This window comes from Lichenostomus cassidix, chromosome 4, assembly GCF_008360975.1.
Source record: "Lichenostomus cassidix isolate B80296 chromosome 4, HeHo_3.0, whole genome shotgun sequence".
NCBI lineage: Eukaryota > Metazoa > Chordata > Aves > Passeriformes > Meliphagidae > Lichenostomus > Lichenostomus cassidix.
The window spans coordinates 7,704,904-7,721,941 of NC_139484.1; the positions used below are offsets into that span (position 1 = coordinate 7,704,904).

At 48.5% G+C, this 17,038-nt stretch overlaps 2 protein-coding genes and 1 long non-coding RNA gene across 9 annotated transcripts in view; 2 read left to right on the plus strand and 1 right to left on the minus strand.

Moving 5' to 3' along the window:
* LOC146437767 (uncharacterized) overlaps positions 1-2,022 on the plus strand; it is a 3,325-nt gene extending 1,303 nt beyond the window's left edge. The window contains exon 3 of the long non-coding RNA XR_014851517.1: positions 897-2,022. This is a non-coding gene — a long non-coding RNA (uncharacterized LOC146437767). The remainder of the gene's footprint in view (positions 1-896) is intronic.
* A 966-nt stretch (positions 2,023-2,988) lies between these two features.
* On the plus strand, positions 2,989-9,544 carry GRSF1 (G-rich RNA sequence binding factor 1). The gene is made up of 10 exons (XM_085057747.1): positions 2,989-3,181; positions 3,276-3,420; positions 4,067-4,222; positions 4,542-4,682; positions 5,504-5,633; positions 7,113-7,273; positions 7,399-7,526; positions 8,108-8,243; positions 8,459-8,542; positions 9,306-9,544. Exons 1-9 carry the CDS (start codon positions 3,017-3,019, stop codon positions 8,515-8,517), a joined length of 1,221 nt encoding a protein of 406 aa, XP_084913873.1. The 5' UTR covers positions 2,989-3,016; the 3' UTR covers positions 8,518-8,542; positions 9,306-9,544.
* Positions 9,545-9,644: 100 nt separating this feature from the next.
* RUFY3 (RUN and FYVE domain containing 3) overlaps positions 9,645-17,038 on the minus strand; it is a 32,772-nt gene continuing 25,378 nt past the window's right edge. For 6 of the 7 annotated variants that reach the window (XM_085057745.1, XM_085057740.1, XM_085057741.1 and 3 more), the window contains 6 exons: positions 15,285-15,404; positions 14,084-14,186; positions 13,321-13,397; positions 12,164-12,191; positions 11,824-11,898; positions 9,645-11,512 (listed from right to left, as the gene is read on the minus strand). In XM_085057745.1, coding sequence (XP_084913871.1) covers positions 11,369-11,512; positions 11,824-11,898; positions 12,164-12,191; positions 13,321-13,397; positions 14,084-14,186; positions 15,285-15,404 — 547 coding nt within the window. In that variant the 3' untranslated portion in view covers positions 9,645-11,368. Of the gene's footprint in view, positions 11,513-11,823; positions 11,899-12,163; positions 12,192-13,320; positions 13,398-14,083; positions 14,187-15,284; positions 15,425-17,038 lie in introns of those variants that run through there. The other variant, XR_014851518.1, reaches the window with a different exon arrangement.

The following is a 17,038-nucleotide window of genomic DNA, read 5'->3' on the forward strand; positions in this document are numbered from 1 at the left end:
TTATTTTAGCGGCAAGTTAAAATTAAATATCGGTTACTGCAGTAGGAAATACTTGGCCAGAAGAGACGCTTATGTAACGTGCAGCCTTTATGTCTCACATTAATATTGGGCTGTTTGGGAAGGCTGAGGGTCACATGAAGGGCTCTCCTCAGCCGCCGCCGACCCGAGGGGCTGGCAGGGAGCTGCAGCCTTACGTAAGGGCTGAGCCGCTCCGCCGCTCCGGGGGAGGCACAGAGCCTCGCCTCTGTCATCTCCGTTTATCCAGCGCACTGCAGAGCCTAAAGAATTCCTCTGGAAGGGCCCTCCAGCTGACAGAGTGCTTCGGTATTGAACTGAAGTTCTCAGCTTTTCAGCACAGCTCGGTAAACATGGAGCATTCCTGCTGAAAGCAGCGAAAAATGGAGATCACAAAACTTAATCTATATATAGGATCGGGAATACAAAAAAGGGGAAATAGCATTTTGTTTTGAAAAAATAACACAGTGTATAAATAATTTTTGAAAAAGCACAAGAGAACAGAAGGTCAATTTGTCTCGACAGCAGATTACACAGAGGGATAAGGAATGTTTCCCAATATAAGATAAGCACTCCTTTTAGTATCACATCTGATGATTTTCTGATCATCAGTTTTAGTCTGATCAGACTAAAGAATAGCTGGTATTGATTATTCTTAACAACCTGTTTAACATTATTAATGAAAAAGGAATGCTCCCAGGTAGATAAATTTTCGAGGGTAGATAAATTCTTGATCCACAGCAGTGTGGAGGCATCTCCTAAGATTTGCTATTTCTGCAGGCAGATTCCCTCTCCTTAGCAGACTTCACTCAACAGCAGTTCTTTCGAGTGCATAAATGCAAATTCTCTTGTCCTAGGATGACCTTTCTATCCTACCATAGGTGCAGAGGCTCTGATCTGTCATGTAACTAAGGAAGCTCTGAGATTCCATGGAAACTTCAGTACGAACAGTTGTCCAACAACATGGTGCCCTCTAAAGGTGACTCTCACAAACCTGACAAGCTGCCAGACTAGCAGTGGTGGGTGTTTCTGTTTCCTTTACTTGGGAAGCAAACAAACTAAAAGAAAAATGGGTGGAGGACGTGCATCTCTTCAAGAGACTCTTCCTTGCACCGTGCTTGGTTACAAGAGAAGAATGCACCTAACATTCCCTTGGTCCCTAAGATTTAGGGATCTGCTTATTCAACTAGACTGAAAACACAAAAGCCAATCTAGATACAGATAAGTGCTCGAGATGAATTCCTACAGTTATCTTAATTTTTTTTCTCCTATAACATTTGCTTGCTTATTTAAAGAAAGTCTTGAAGGGAAACCTGGCAAGTGGGCTATGGAAAACTGGAATGTGAACCACTTGAGCACCGAGGTCAACATTCCTTTGAAAATGTACATAATACATGATTTACCTTGAAAATTCAGAAGGGTTGAGAGCCCCGTCAAGAGGCGGGGCTGTTCTCAGGGTTATAGTCTGTCCTGTGAAAGTTTGTTACAATGAGTAGTTTACAAAAGCACCAGCCAGCAACAAGAGGGTGACATAAAGTAGCTTGTTCACATTTTCAAAATGGTGATAAGAAACGTTCAAGGCTTCTGATAAATGAGTGTGTTGGCAGCACAACAAGATGAAAGACTTGTGCTGAAAAACCCAAGATTGTATTTTGGGTTTGACAGTTTGCAATGGCTTGAAATTGCAAGTCTTATTTGGTGATCCCCAGGCTACAACTACAGGGAGTTGGAAAATGGAGGAATATCTTGGTTGCCATGGCTCTCACCATCTTCCTGGTGCTGGGGTCCTGGCCTGGCACATCCACTTTCTGAACAACTGCTTGGATACCTCCCTGAATACCCTGGATCTGAGCCTCCCCAAACCCCTGCGTTCCTCCACTCTTGGGGTTTGTGATTTTGGCTTGCTTTCTCCCACTCATTTTGCTTCATCCTAAATTTTTTTTTCTGGGTTCAGCATGACCTACTTTCCTCATGCGTGCACTTAGGAGAAGCCAGTGCCAGCTCTTTCCCCTTTATCCCTCTTGGATGCAGCAATGGCAGTGGGACTCTCTTCCCTGACCACCTGAAAGGGGAATATTCTTCACCAAGAAGTTCAGCCAGTGCTGCAAGCAGGGATGGGAATGAGGGGGAGAAGAACAGCTCTCTTGGAAAATCAGTCTCCAGGGAAGGGGTGTAAAATGCTTGTCAGTGATGAAGCTCAACTTCAATCTGTATTGCAAGAAACCATCTGTGTCTTGGGCTCATCCTCAGTGTGGGCAGCAGGGGAAGGGGGATTCTGCCCCTCTGCCCCACTCAGGTGAGACCCTGCCTGGAATGCTGCATCCAGCTCTGGGATCCTTGGCACTGGAAGGACATGGACCTGTTGGAGCAAGCCCAGAGGAAGCCACGAAGGTTATCAGAGGAATGGACCACCTCTGTTATGAGGGAAAGCTATGAGAATTAGGATTTTTTTTAGCCTGGAAAATAAAAGCTTCAGGGTGACCCAATTGCAGCCTTGCAGTGCCTGAAGGGAGCCTGCAAGAAAGATGGAGACTACTTACAAGGGTCTGGAGTGACAGGATAAGGGGGAATGGCTTCACACTGACAGAAGGCAGGGTTGGATGGGATATCGGGAAGAAATTCTTCCCTGCGAGGCCGTGGCACAGGTTGCCCAGAGAAACTGTGGCTGCCCCATCATTGTAAGTGTTCGAGGCCAAGTTGGATGGGGCTTGGAGCAACCCGGGCTAGTGGAAGGTGCCCCTGCCCATGGCAGGGTGTGGAACGGTGAGATCTTTAAATTCCGTTCCAACCCAGGCCATTCTAAGACACATCTCTGTGACAGGAAAACCCAGCAGCCACAGCCGGGAACGCCCGCCCCATCCCGTGGAGCCCCAGTCCACCGCGGGCAGAGCGACGGCCACACCCCAGAGCGCCGCGGGCAGCGCGGCGGTGACCGGGAAGCGCTTCCCGTGCGGCGCCTGCCGGGAAGGAAGGTCGTGGAGGCGGAGCCGCGATCCTCGGCATGGCCGCGGCCGCCGCTGCCCGCCGCGCTGTGTCCGCGCTGCTGCTGGGCCGGGGCTCGGCGCTGCCTGCCGTGCTGCGCCCGCCGCTCGCTCTGCGCCTGCCCCGCGCCGCCCCGATCCCGGCCCCGATCCCGATCCCGGCGCCGCTCCGCGCATACAGCCAGGTACGGCCGCGTGAAAACGGCGGGCACCGAGCCCTGCGGGAAACGGCGACCTGCCGCTGCTCACCTGGGGGCTTTCCTCGTGTGTCCGTGACAGGTCACAGATGCTCCGTCCCAGGAAGGTCGCCTCTCAGAGCAGGAGCCCGCCTCAACCAAGGCGGAAAGCGACAATGTCTATCTTGTCAGGGCACAAGGATTCCCGTTCTCGTGCACCGAGGAAGATATCCTTATGTTCTTTAATGGTATGGGTGTTCATTTTCCTACCTGCCTGTTCTGTATGCTGGTATTGAAGCCACTAGTTGAGGACTACTTAAAGGAAAGAAAATTCAGAGATCGTTAGCCAGAGAAAGATAAGGTCTTATTATTGCTGCAAAATTATTCACAATTGACTCATATAAAGGGAATAATCAACTTTCAGACTGCTGGACACTGACTAGAAGCTCATCCTTATGGCCTCTTAAATGTAATTGGACAAGTCTTTCCCTTCATCAGTATCTCCACAGCAAAGGCAAATCCAATTCAAAGTGACACTCTTGCAGACCATTATGGCTGGCCCAAACTCCCCTTTTTTAATGAGTTCAAACTGCAGCATTGTTTTCTGATCCCAAATCATATCTTTAACATACCTTTGTAGGGCTGATCCCTCCATACTGTCACACTATGCTGCATCCTCCCAAAGGTCAGATCCAAGTTTTCGAGTTACTTGCTAACTTGCCAAACTAAAGCAAGTAAGCCTGAAGTTAGACTTCGTGTTGGAGATACAAGTGTCCTACCCTTTGTTTTGCAGTGCTGAGGGGATGCACCCTGTGCACTGCAGTCAGGAAAAGGAGATCCCCATGTTTGATGCAGTCTTGTATGTTGCTGTGTTGTGTGTCCCTTGGTTTCCAGGCTGTAGAATTCGAAACGGTGAGAACGGGATACACTTCCTCTTAAACAGGGACGGGAGGCGCAGCGGGGAGGCCTTGGTCGAGCTGGAGTCCAAAGCAGATGTCCAGAGAGCCCTGGAAAAAAACCTGAGGTACTTGGGCCCACGCTATGTGAAAGGTGGGTTTGGAACAGCACGAGTGACATTGCAATAAAACTCCTCAGTGAATGAGAACTCCGTGATTAATGAAGTAGGCTGATGTGGAGAGGTGCAGGGGTGGAACTGAGCAGCAGATCAGCCAGCAAGGCACCGCTGAGACAAAACTTTCTAGGCAGGACAGGGAAAGCAAAGGGGCAAAAAGGGAAAATACAGAGCATAGGCTGGGGGGAAGAAACGGTATGGAGCTTTGCAGGGGCGAGCGCTGCCTTAGGAGAATGCCTGCAGAGTGCTGCCTTCCAGTGCCATGCAGAAAGCATTCCATGGCTGCGTTCCTTGCAGTTTTTGAGGTCCATGACGGCGATGTGGAGGACTTGCTGCGGAGCCTGCGGGATGAGTCACAGGCCATGAACGATGGAGTTGTGCTGCTCCGAGGCCTTCCCTTCACCTCCACCGAGGAGGACATTGCAGATTTCTTCTCAGGTAACCTAGCCTGGGCTGCGCTCTTGCCTTACCAGGCATTCACTTCCTAAAGCTGATGCTGTTGTTCCTCAAGGGACAAGGCAAAGTGCGTGCAGCCTTGAACACCTGAAACACCACAGCACTCTGCAGAGTTTCCCTGCACCTCTGACCTTGTGCAGGTCTAGCCCAGGATCAGTACTTTCAGTGCTCTGATCTGGGGCCGGGGAAGCAAAGAGAGGGGATCAGATGCTGTGATCTGCAGTTGGATTGCTACCAGTACATAATTTGGCAAACTTGAGAAGAAAAAAGGCTAAAGGCTTGTGTGATAGTTACAGCCCAGGTGAATGCAGCATGGGTGTTCCCAGCTGTGACATCAGGATGGATAGGTCCCATATGCCACTTGAATCCTTGTCCCATCATCTGTGCCAGAGCAGTCCAGGTCCTGGCTCCCCAAGATGACATTCTACAGCACAGAAAGTGAAATTCACTGAATCTGACTTGAATTTTAAAAAATACGGGAAAAAAACTACCATAATAAGAGAAAATGTAAAGAAGATTTGTGCTCTGCATCTCCTTGTTGTCTGAAACTTGGGTCTGAAACCTGAAGCCTCAAGTTGATTCCTTTTTTAATGAAGACTTTTGTGAAAACTACCTTGAAGCAAACAAATTGGAGTTTAAAAAAGGTACTTAGGCCAGCATGAGCAGTTGTTTCAGAACTATTAGCTGCCCAATTAGCTTGTCAAAAACCAGAAGAATAAGGGAAAAAAAAACCCCAAAGGCTTTTTGAGCTATAGCACAAGTTCCTGCCCAGTGAATGTCTTTTTCTCCCCTGCCATCTCTAGGTTTGAAAATAACAGACATAGTTTTCATTTACCGGGGAAACAGAAGAACAGGAGAAGCTTTCGTCCAGTTTGCGGCTCCTGAAATGGCAGCTAAAGCCCTGTTACAGCACAAGGAATATATGGGAAATAGGTAGGTACTTCCCTGGAGTTCAGGGGGTAGGAGAACATGGTATGAAGCACTGTGTGACGTGGAGCTTGCTTCCTGCCGGGTGAAAGAGCTCCTCTCACACAATTAAGGAGGGCAGAGGCACCTGCAGTGCTCATAGTTTGGGGGAATTTGGGGCCTCTCAGGAAGTCTTCTGGTTTTCAGGTATTCCTGAAGACATTCTTGATCCCAACAAAAAGGGGTGACAGCCTCCAGAGTGGGGAGCACTAGATAGACACAGTCTGCTCTGTGCCTCCTTCAGGCATGTGATCCTGCCAAACAGAAGCACAGACCACTTTTTCCCAGAATCATGAAATATCATTTAGGTTGGAAAAGGCCTTTAAGATCATCATGTCCAACCATTAACCTAACACTGCCCAGCCCAGCCCTAAACCCTGTCCCTAGGCACCACATCTGCACAGCTTTTAAATACCTCCAGAACTGTGCTCACAAAAGAAAACCCAAACAACCAACGCTGCTTTTTCCTGCTGGGTTTTCTGACTTCAGTAATCTATAAAACCTTTTCTGCACCCCACATAATAAAAGAGTTCATCAAACCTTACCTCTCCTGCACACCAACTTCCTTCCTGTTGTTTCCTTACTTCTGTTCCCAGGCTGCATTTCATTGTGTTTCTTACCCTCCCCACTCATGTTAAAAGTAAACAGCTGCTCCATAGGCTGAATTTGATTAATTAATTAATTGTATTAATAGGACTCCCCTCCTCTCAAGTAGAGATTAATTTTGAATCTACTGTTAATTTTTTTTGTCATGATAGAACAAGAGCTCACATACCTCCATACCCATGTGATTAGCCAAGAAATGGAGGGGTTTGCAAAACTGCTGGCAGCTTGTTCCCATTCATCCTTCCTGGTTTTATCCAGAACTGGCCTCCAGCAGTGCTCAATGCTGAGTGGGGGCTCAGGGGGCTGAACTGTTAGCTTTGTCAGCCTACAGAAGGCACAGGGTCACTTCCCTTACTCTGGCTGCTCCCCTCAGGAATGGAGGAAGGCCCCCTCCCTTGGATGTCCGTATTTCCTCCTTCATCAAACTGTTCCCTCGGTGCTCTGGAAGTTGCCTGATGCAACACTGCTAGTGAAATCCCATCAATTTCATAGTCATATGGAAAATCTTAGGGCTCCACTAAGGTATTTCCTGTGACCCTGTGCATCTTCTGGGTCTGCCTGTTCTGGGACCTGTTTTGGGGATAGGTAGGGTGTTAAATTTGGGAGTTGTAGAGATCAGGGTGGTTTGTAGAAGTGCAGTGAGGGAAAAACAGCCTCAGTTCAATAGAGTTGTGCCGGTGAAATGAATTAATTGTTCAGCACCTTGGCAGGCCATGGCAGGGCTCTCACCCCCACTAGATACTAGACCTGAGCAGAGCCAAGGCAGAACATGTCTGGAAGGTACTTCCTCCAAGGCCTGAGTGCCAGGTGTGCCATGTGCTCTTTCCCTTTGGATTGCAGGTACATAGAAGTGTATGTGAGCAGAAAGCACCAGATGCAAAGGCACATGCCTTACAGGAATCGGGTGATGGCCTACTCCAAAGTGAGACGAGAGTATGAATCCATCTCTGAAGAAAGGGGCTCGAGAGGCACTGGAGGCTCTGATGATGAAGGAGCAAGTAGTGAGTCCGTCCCTGTCACGAGTGTTCCTCGAGGCCCCTTCGTGTCACCCTATGTGTCCACAGCTTTCACATGTGGGATGGGGGCACTGCAAGCACTGATGATGGTTTTTCCCTCCATTCCACAGAATTGTGCAGGGAAGGAATGGAAAGCTCCAGGAACACTTTAGAGTCTGCGAACACATCAACATCACCGCAGCACTTTGTGCACATGAGAGGTTTTCCTACCCAAGCTAGTGCCCAGGACATAATAAATGTGAGTAACAGTGAGGCTACAGATGAAGTGTGATGTCATTACCGCTGCAAACCCTCAGTTAATTGTTACAGCCAAAGCAGTTGCATACTTTTAATTGGTTTGCGTCTGTTAGTCCTCAGTGCTGTGTGGCTTTGGGCAGCCATGTCCTCAGGGGCACAGCAGGGATCTGCTCTGCCATGAATAAAAAGGAATTAAGGCTTGCTGGGATGTGTTAATAGCCATCACTTGGCTTGAGGACCCATTGAGAATCTAAAGCAAGAGTTCAGAGAAACTGACTGTACAGAAATATTAATGGTGTACATGGACCTGCACTGACATATACAGAACATGGGTGCTGTGTGAGGATTTTTGTTCCTGGCAGGAATTACTATGCCAGGAGCTCACAGGGGGTGGGACAGGTGACTGAGGAGTGCCTCAGCATCACCCAGATGGATCAGAGAGCCTTTTGGCTGCTCAGGAGCTCAGACCCCCCATAGATTGGTAGATTGGGTTTAGGTAGTAAAGCCATTGAGTTTCTGGGGAACAGGGTGCATTGCTGTAGTTTCTTTCTCACCAAACTCTCTTACTTTCCTCCTTTTCAGTTTTTTGCTCCGCTAAGGCCCACAAGGATCCTGGTGGAATATAACTCCCATGGAGATGTCACAGGAGAGGCAGATGTGCATTTCAAGAGCCATGAGGATGCAGTTGCAGCAATGGCCAAGGAGGGGTCACAGATGGGTAAGTCAGGAAAAGAGAGGGGATCCTACAGCCTCGGGACTGAGACCTCAGGTAGTCTGGCACAGATCATCAAGCTGCTGTTACACCCTGTGCAGAGGATCACTTCAGTCTAGCTTTCCAAGCTGTAGTGTGCCATGGGCTTTGCAGAGAAAAAGACCCCACAATGTAACACATGCAAGTGCCTGACCTCAGCCTACCTCTCTTACTTTCCCCAGAGTGCTGTGCCATTGAATTGTTCCTGAATGAACATCCAGAGGGAAAGGAGAACTGCTAGAGATGATGGTACTGGTGCAGGTTTGGTAAGCACATCCATCTCTGTCCTTCGTGCTCTTTTTGTAGCAACATGTGCCTCAAGCCCACAATCCCTGGTATTCCAACCAGCCCAAAGGGTAAAACAGAGGCTGAAGGGAACCACCCCCTAGCCTGACACCAGAAGTCCAGCCTAGATCCCACAGCCTGCACCTCCAGATTCCACAGGTGCCAGTCCCACAGTGCAGCAGCAGCATGAAAAGCTCTGATGGGGTTACATTCCCTGGGAAGGAGACAAAACATGACTAAACATTTCCAATAGATGTGGCTTAATAGTAACTGGTCTTTTGGATGGGGTGGGGTTTGATGTGCCCAGGGAAGATGGTGGACAGCTTGTTCCATGAATTCCCCTCAGAAAGTGGGAGTGGTGGTCACTGCTCCCCAAGCCCTGGCCTCTGCAGCAGGGAGGGCAGCCCACCCATGCTGGGTTTGTAATCCAGGCCAGGGATAAATCCCTGGGGCAGGTTCAGGATGTGCACTCCACCTCCTACCTGCATCCCATGCTTCCTTGGCACCTCCCTCTTGCTGATGCCTGTGCTGGGGGAATTAAACACCCCCACCCTGTGTGCCTGTGCTGCAGCCCCACCTGAGCATGTCCCACCTGGAGTCTCTGCTATTTTACTATGGCCAAACTGTACTGTTTCATTCTAATCAGGTATTAACTAGGAAAAAAATGCAGTGGGCATTGGGGAAAAAATGGAAAGCAGTAAGCCACAGTGAAGGAGTGATTTTTCTTCTTTTCCTTGTTTCTAGGCCAAGCAAACACATTCCGGGGCAAGAGCGTGAAGATCAAGTCCCAGTGTCACCACTCAGCAACGAGGACAAGCTAAGATTAGTTCAGCCTTGTGTAAGAGCTTGTAATAAATGTGATGGGCTGTGGGGAGGTTGCACCAGGAGCAGCTGCAGTGGGAATGGCCAAGGCTGCAGGGTGGAGCAGTCCTTGGCTTCATGTGCATCAGGGTGCATTAATAAACACCAGGATTGCCAATTAACAGCTGAGTGATCTAAGTCCTCACACAGGTGCATGCTGTAGCTCTGCATACTCCTAGCCCATGGGGAATGGGATGGAAAGACCATTCAGGAGCCAGGATGTGGATGATCAAGTTTTTTTATTGTGTGGAACAAAATTAACATCAGAAAACCTGCACCCCCCTCACTGCCAAGGTCCAGGTGTCAGCCCACGCTGGCATCACACTGAGTACCTGAGCACAGAGGGAGCTGGCAGCCAGCACGATCCTGCTTCCACCTTCCAAAATGCCAGTCCCATGGCAGCCACCAGTGCTCTGCTCTGAAGGGGTTCAGCCACCTCCCTGCTCCATGGAGTTTAATCAGTGCCATTTCCAGTGTAATGCTCCCTCTGCATTGCCTGGGTCTTACTGTCTTCTGGGGGGATGAATCACACTAGGGTTGGGTGCAGGAATTCACACTGTTGATGTGTACAGTGTGCGCTCAAAACTACTGGCACTAAATTCAGTGTTTTCTCCATCCATCTCCAGTGTCTCACCCCTTCTGAGAACTTGGGAATTCACCTGATTTCCAGGCTTTTGTTATTTCAACACTGTTTACAACTCCTGCCATACTTTAAGGGATAGCAGCAATGAAATGAGTCAGGAAGCTACCCCGGGGGGGCAAAGAGCAGAGAAGAGTAGAAGTTGGGTGGCTGAACATGCCAAGTCCTAGAAGGATCTAGCAGAGATGATTCCTGGTACAAACCAGCATTGACCAGGTCAGTACCTCAGCTCCCAAGAGTTTTTTCTATGTGGTTTCAGCCAATCTAATGACTTCAAAATCCCCTTCAAGGAATTAACCACACCCCCCTAAGAACATCTGTACAAACCCCAGTGCATTTCACACCAATGCATTCATTTTCTATGAACTACAGGGCATTCTGTGGTCTCAGAGACTGCAGGAGGTGCAAGCAAGAAAAGGAGCAAACACTCCTGTGATGTGAGAAATCCACCACTGCTTTTTTGACTAACAAAATTCCTTGAGGGAACTGTAACAAAGAATGATGTGGCACGAACCACGAAACCTCTCTGAACTATATTTGCAATCAAAATTTCTAGCAGGTGAAAAGTGTTCCCATTTAGTTTTGATCCAACAAAAAGTGAGATGCCAGGTTTATTTTAACAAGATTTCCATGTGCGCAAGATGGAGATGTACCTTACATCCGAGTGGCCCTAAACCTGTGTCTGATGGGGATTGGGTCCAGCCCCTAAAGCACAGAGGGGGAACAGAACATTCACAGCTTGGTTTGGGGTATCCCTGTGCAGACAAAGCCCCTGGCCAGAGCCCTGAGCCAAGGAAGTGCAGGTAGGATGTGTTCACTGGTGTCCCACCTGCCCTTACAGCATCCACCAGGGTTCCCAGGATGAGCCAGCCTGTCCAGCAGCCAGAAAAGGGGAAATGGGATTTCAAGCCAGACATGAGGAATACCAATGCTCCTGTTGGGTTTTGGGGAGCCTTTGCTCAGCAGCAGCAGCACACCCAAGCCACATGCGTGAGGGCGAGAACGTTCCCAATTTACACATGCACACAACAGCTCTGGTTTGGGCAGGGGCTCCCAGAGCCCTGAGACTCTGCAGGCACATCCTGGGGCTGCTCCATGTGACATTCCCAATGCAATTCTCCACAGCACAGGTGGATTTTGGTACAGGGAAGGGCTCGGACTGCTGTTTTAGTAACAGGAGACTCTAAACACCAAGAAGCTGCTTCCCATCCGACCTCCAAAGCACATGGGCAAGTGTCTTCACATTCCCCCTGAACAACTCCAGAAACACCATCGGCTACAACTTGTCACCTCTGTCAGCTGTTCCCTACAAGGGGCTGCTGGAATACTGCTGGATGAGCCGCTGGTGGCAGGGGTTGCAGACACGCTCGGGGTTGATGCTGGACGGGAGGGGCAGCTCATGCACCGAGCAGGCTTCACAGAAGGTGCCCCCACAGTTCTTGCAGATGTTCTGGAATGCAGGAAAAGGACAGAGGAATCAAGGAGAGGTTCAGGTCTTGGCAGATCAACTCTGAAAACAAACACTGAGCTAAAAAAGGGGAGAAGCTGCTAAGGGGGAGGAAAACAAACCACTGGACAGGGCGGAACAGGAAACCATCAAACCATCAGCATTTAACAAAGTTATGTTAAGGGCAGAGGGGCCTGCAAGGGCTCATTTCTTTGTACAAGTCACCAGCAGGAACCTGTGATTCCAAAACAAAAACCAGAAGGAACTCACACTCACTGGGGGGGGTGAAATGCCAATACAAGTCCAGGAGTTACCTTTCTCTGGCTCCGGCTGTTCTCCTCCCGGCAGAGCTGGCAGATCTCAGCGTGTCCAGGGCCTGACAGCTGCTCCTGAAGCCCAAGACAAAACCAAGACACTCTGCTTTACATGGCTCCTACGGCAGAGCTCTGCAGCAACAAGGGGGAACTAAACATTGTTTTCACAGGGAAGGAGCTGACAGAAGCAGAAATTCCCAGTGGACAAGTGAGCACAAGGCATCCCAGTGGCACTCTGGGGGTCTGGCTGTGCTTTGCCAGGTGCATGGAGGGGAAGGAGCGTATTTTGGTCCAGCTGATTTACAGAAAAAGAGCAGAACAACCAAGAAGAATCACCCACCTGCTCTTCCTGCATGCCGCTGGGTGACCTACAAGGGAACAACAGCATCACTTGGAGCAGGTCTTCCATCACCAGAGCCTTTATGTAAAACATCTGGGCTACCAGGGAATTCCCTCATCCTATTTTTAAAACCCTCCCCCCACAGGGAGTTTTGAGTAGCACTCCTGGTTCAATGGGAAGAGCAGAAGAAAAAATTGTGAGATGCCTTCAGGAGAACAGAGGAGAGGGAGCATAAACACAGAAAAGCCTGCTGAGGTGCTACAGGGTAACAGTTTGAAACTGGCCTTAAAGGTAGGCCTGCAGGTTTGATCCCTACTCCTGCTGTGAAGGGCAGCAATGAAGCACCACAAGGCCTCTAAACCATCAGCCTGACCCTCACTTGCTTAAACACTCCAGGTGAAATGGGGGTAAAAAGTATCTCACGCCTGGAAGGTTTTTAATATCTAGCAAAGCAGATTTGAACTGCTTTATGCTATTTTTAAGAGGATACTTTCCTTATTAACTTCCCATTAGCACTTGAGACACTACAGCACAGCCCTGACAGTCAGCACTTCCAATGGGCTGTTCCATACCTGAGCCAAAGCCTCAGCACTGAGCTGTGCCTGGGGCCTTTGAAAACACCTTGTACCTTCTAAAACAAAATACTAAAACCCTGCAACAAGAATACTCCTCTGCAATAATTCAGTTTGGAAACAAGTGACCTGAACCACAATTTTATACAGCCACCTTAAAATCTCACTTCAAGTTCTCTTTCCCCAACAGCTTCTCTTTAAGAGGTCCAAATACCCTTCCTCCTTTCCCTCACCAAAGATACTTTGGACATGAGTTCCAAAGGACTTGTATTTGGCTTACCAAGGATTCTTGAGTCAGAAAAATTAGTAAACAGCAGATTTAGATAGAAAAAAAATCAAAGGCAAATGGGAGAGACACAGAGCTTTTCCCATCTGGAAGCACTGATGGCAAACAACAGAACTTCATCCTTCCCTTTGAGAGCTATGGAAAAGCAGCAGCAAACTCAACGAAGGGCGGGAGGCTGGAAATCATTCTTAAAAAGGCAAGTTGGACTATTCCAAACTCCCTGCTGGCACAGAAACTGGGGAAGGGAAAGCAGGACTTTGGAAAAGAGAGGCGAAAATGAGATTTGTGTCCTTCCCTACCTGTGTGGCAGGACACTGTTCTCTCTCAGTGGCTGCTTCAGTTTAGCATTTTCTTCCTGGATTTGGAGCTTCCCATCCTGTCAAAAGGAAACATTCACCCATCAGTTGCACTAGAGGAAACTCCTGTTTCACTCCTGCCACACTGCAAGCGGAGACTTGGCCCTGCTATTGTGGGATACTGCTGTGCCCCTCCTTGGCACAGAGGGGTATCAGGGCTCCAGTCTCCCCTGGGAGCAGCTCTTGGTGCTTTCCATCTACTGTGAACAGAGAGGACTGTGCCTCTCAGAGATGGGCAGGGGTCCAATGACCTGTTACCAGAAAGACTGCAGTCACCAGCTCTTACTTGCAGGGCAGGGCTTGAGAACGAGGATGGGCTGAAGAGGTTTTGTAAAAGCTGACCAGAGACAAACTTTCCCAGCCACCAAAGGGACTTCTCCCTTCTCCCTAGCTTCTCCCTAGCTGAGATGTGGGTCCCAGCTGAGCACTTCACTGAAATTGTGTAATATTGGTCAAAAAAGACAAAACTGCATCATTCAAGCACGCCAGGGAGAAAGAGAGAACTGCAGAAACCATCCATGTTACTGCACAGTTCTCATTGTTACAGCTCAAACTGCCTGTTCAGAGGGTATAAAAATCTTCCCAAACCTCCTCTGGTAGTGGTACATGAACAACCACCATTTATTGCCCGAGAAAGCTCAGGAAAAGCAAATGAGCCAAGTGAAACTGTACATCAAACCCAAGCCAAAAACCGAAGTCACATTACCTGTCTGAGCCAATTCTTTGGGCCTTTTTTGCTTTCTTGGCTGCGCTGGTGACTGTGAGACCATCTGTCTCTTTCCCGCCTTAGTTCCAGTTCTAGGTGGTTCCTGGAACACCAGGTGGAATTGTGAATAAAGGATGGTTTGGGGACACTTGGCACTGACAACTGTTTGACCCTCTCTTCACACCCCTAACTCAAGGGCCAAAACTGCCTCTTGGAGCCCAGAGTTGTCTCGCAGTGTGTTAAGCCACAATGTGTCAAAATGAAAAATCTACAAGTCCTTCATCTAATTCTGGCACAATTTAGCATCCAACTGATGCAAAACCAGACCCATGTGCCCACGTCCTCCTAAGCTCACCCATGCACACCCAGGACCTCACACCAAGTGCTGACCAAAGCCATTTGCTGGTTGTCTGAGCAACTTTTTGAAAAATGAAACAAAAAGCTGGGCTAGGAGGGGAAGAGGGGACAAAAAACCTCTGTGCATCCAGCAATGCTCCCACAGAATTCATCCCAGTGACCTTGCAACAAGACACAGATGCGCGTCAAGGTTGCAGATGTTCTTCTATTTTAAGGAAAGAGATTTGTCTGTGTCCCTGACACTGCTCTAGTGATGACACTGCAGGGGAAAATGTGATGGCTTTTGACAAGGCCTCTCTTTGGCTTCCAGCAAAACTAAGAGCAGTCTCAAAGGGGAAAATAGCCACATCACAGTACTGTGTTGCAGGTAGACAACCAAAATCACTGTCCTTGCTCCAGACCTTTCAGTGTCTGCTCCAGGCAGAGACTTGGCTGCTCAGTCCAGGCCCACGAGCAGGAGATGGTTAGTTTTAGCTCTAGATTCCCAATTATCACGGAAGCACAGAAGGTTTGAGTTGGAAAGGACCTTACAGACCATCTTGTTCCAGCCTGTGCCATGGGCAGGGACACCTTCCACTGGATCAGATTGCTCCAAGCCCTGTCCAACCTGGCCTTGAACACTTCCAGGGATGGGGCATCCACAACTACTCCAGGCAGCCTGTGTCAGTGTCCAAGTGATGCTATTACCAAGGATTTCCCTACCTGGAGTTACACCTCATGGCATCTAACGCATGTTCTGCCTCACTCCCACTCCATCCCCTGCTTTCCCCTGCCATCACCCCGCCTGTTTTCCCCTAGACAGTGACAACAGCCCAGAAAAGAGGTTGGAAAAGGGTCTCTTCACCGCTGCCTGGAGAGTTCTTCCACTTCCAGCTGGAGACTGTTGATTTTGTCCCCAAACTCCTGCTTGAAGAGCCGGTTGTCCTGCTGGGCCAGCTGCCGGTCCTTCTCTGCCTGTCGCAATCTGGATTTGAGCCACATGAACTTGTGATAAAAAACAAAAGCCATGGTGGGGAGGAAGACCGAGTTTAACCAACAAATAAAAAACCCAGTGAAAAGGTAAAGCCAAAAAAAGAGAATGGTAAAAACAATGGAAAGGAGGAAAATAGTTCAAAGCAAAGCAAAATGTAGGTGAACCAGGCAGAAGCTCTCATTTTCAATAGTTTTTATTCTATCACTACAGTTTACAGCCATTAGATGAGAAACAGAAAACATCACTTTTATCCAAATTTGAAGCAAACCTCAAGTACACAGAATTTTAAGTCCAATTGGAGTTTAATGTACGTTACATTTCAGCTTTACACAGGTAACTGGAACTTGCAACATAGGTTGTAGCTACTCTATTGAGAATTAGTGCATGTTCCTGGTCTCTCCCATGGATGGACACTTCTGCTCAAGCCCCAGGCATCAGTACACCAACACATTCCCACTTGGGGCCTGACATCAGAAGCAGCCAGATCCTTAAACTTGTCTGATTTCAGCACAAACCTCACCATCCAAACTGCTGATCCTACAGCACAAGTGCGAAGGGGCAGGGGGTTCTCTGTACTAACCAGCTGTTCAGACACCTTGATCAAAGCTTCCACCTTTTCCTTAGGATTATTTTTTCTCCAGGGAGTTAGGATGAGTTTCTAGTAGCAGGTTACTGAGGGGTGAGTTTATAGGTTCAAGCATGCGGCTTGGGCATGGCGGGGAGGTTCCCAGCAGGGCTGTACTGGGAGCCCAAGGAACAAGCCCCACAGTGGCCCACGCTCACATCCAGGGGACCAGGCTGAGCCCCATGGATTTTTAAACACACCAAGGCATTCCCTCCTGTATTTGTCACATTTGCCACCCACTGCCCCAAGGAGCACAGTCCCATAGGTCAAAGGGAGAACTGGCACCAAGGAATTACTACAGGCATCTCACCAGAGCAAAAAAAACCCTATTCTACACAGAAACTCCCCAAATCTGATCTTCCAAATGAAAAAAAAAATCTCGAGGAGCACTTGTAACCTAAAGCCTGTGAGAGGCCAGCACGGGGATTTCTGTGATCAGATAATGTTAGTTTATAATAGTTCAAACTACGGTTACTTCAGATTTTGCACCAGGATGTTAAACTGGCAATTATTTTTCCTATTAAGAGCTGTTTCCAAGCTATAGCTCTTGTTCCATTAGCAAATTCCATTTGTATTGAGCGAGGCAAACTAAGAAGAAAATGAAAGAAGTGTAAAAGGCAACTCTTTTCAACCACCAACAACTCGGACAAGAAAAGGGCAAGGACCAAATTACCATCTCCACTCCCCACTGCTGCACACTGGGTTCCTTCTCCTTTTTTTAATGTGTTTTTGTTTCCTTTAAACAAAGATCAGATTATTTGTTTATAAAACCTGTAACTTCCCTTTCTAGGAAGGGGAGAGACCTCCCGAAACACCTCTCCTCTGCTTCCTTGGGTCAGGAAGGACCACAGGGTATGTCTGGAGGGATTCCTGGCAGAGGTAGAAGCAATGTAAAGAGAAGGAGGTTTCCACTGAACTTACCACTCTATTGTATTACTCTAAGACACCTATAGCTACTGATTCTGGACACATGAAGTTTAAAGGAATAAGGATAAGTTCC

Coding starts and splice junctions, on each gene's coding strand:
- GRSF1 (XM_085057747.1), top strand. CDS start 3,017: ATGGCCGCGGCCGCCGCTGCCCGCCGCGCTGTGTCCGCGCTGCTGCTG. Junction 3,421..4,066: donor TATCCTTATGTTCTTTAATG/GTATGGGTGTTC, acceptor CTTGGTTTCCAG/GCTGTAGAATTCGAAACGGT. Junction 4,223..4,541: donor GGGCCCACGCTATGTGAAAG/GTGGGTTTGGAA, acceptor CGTTCCTTGCAG/TTTTTGAGGTCCATGACGGC.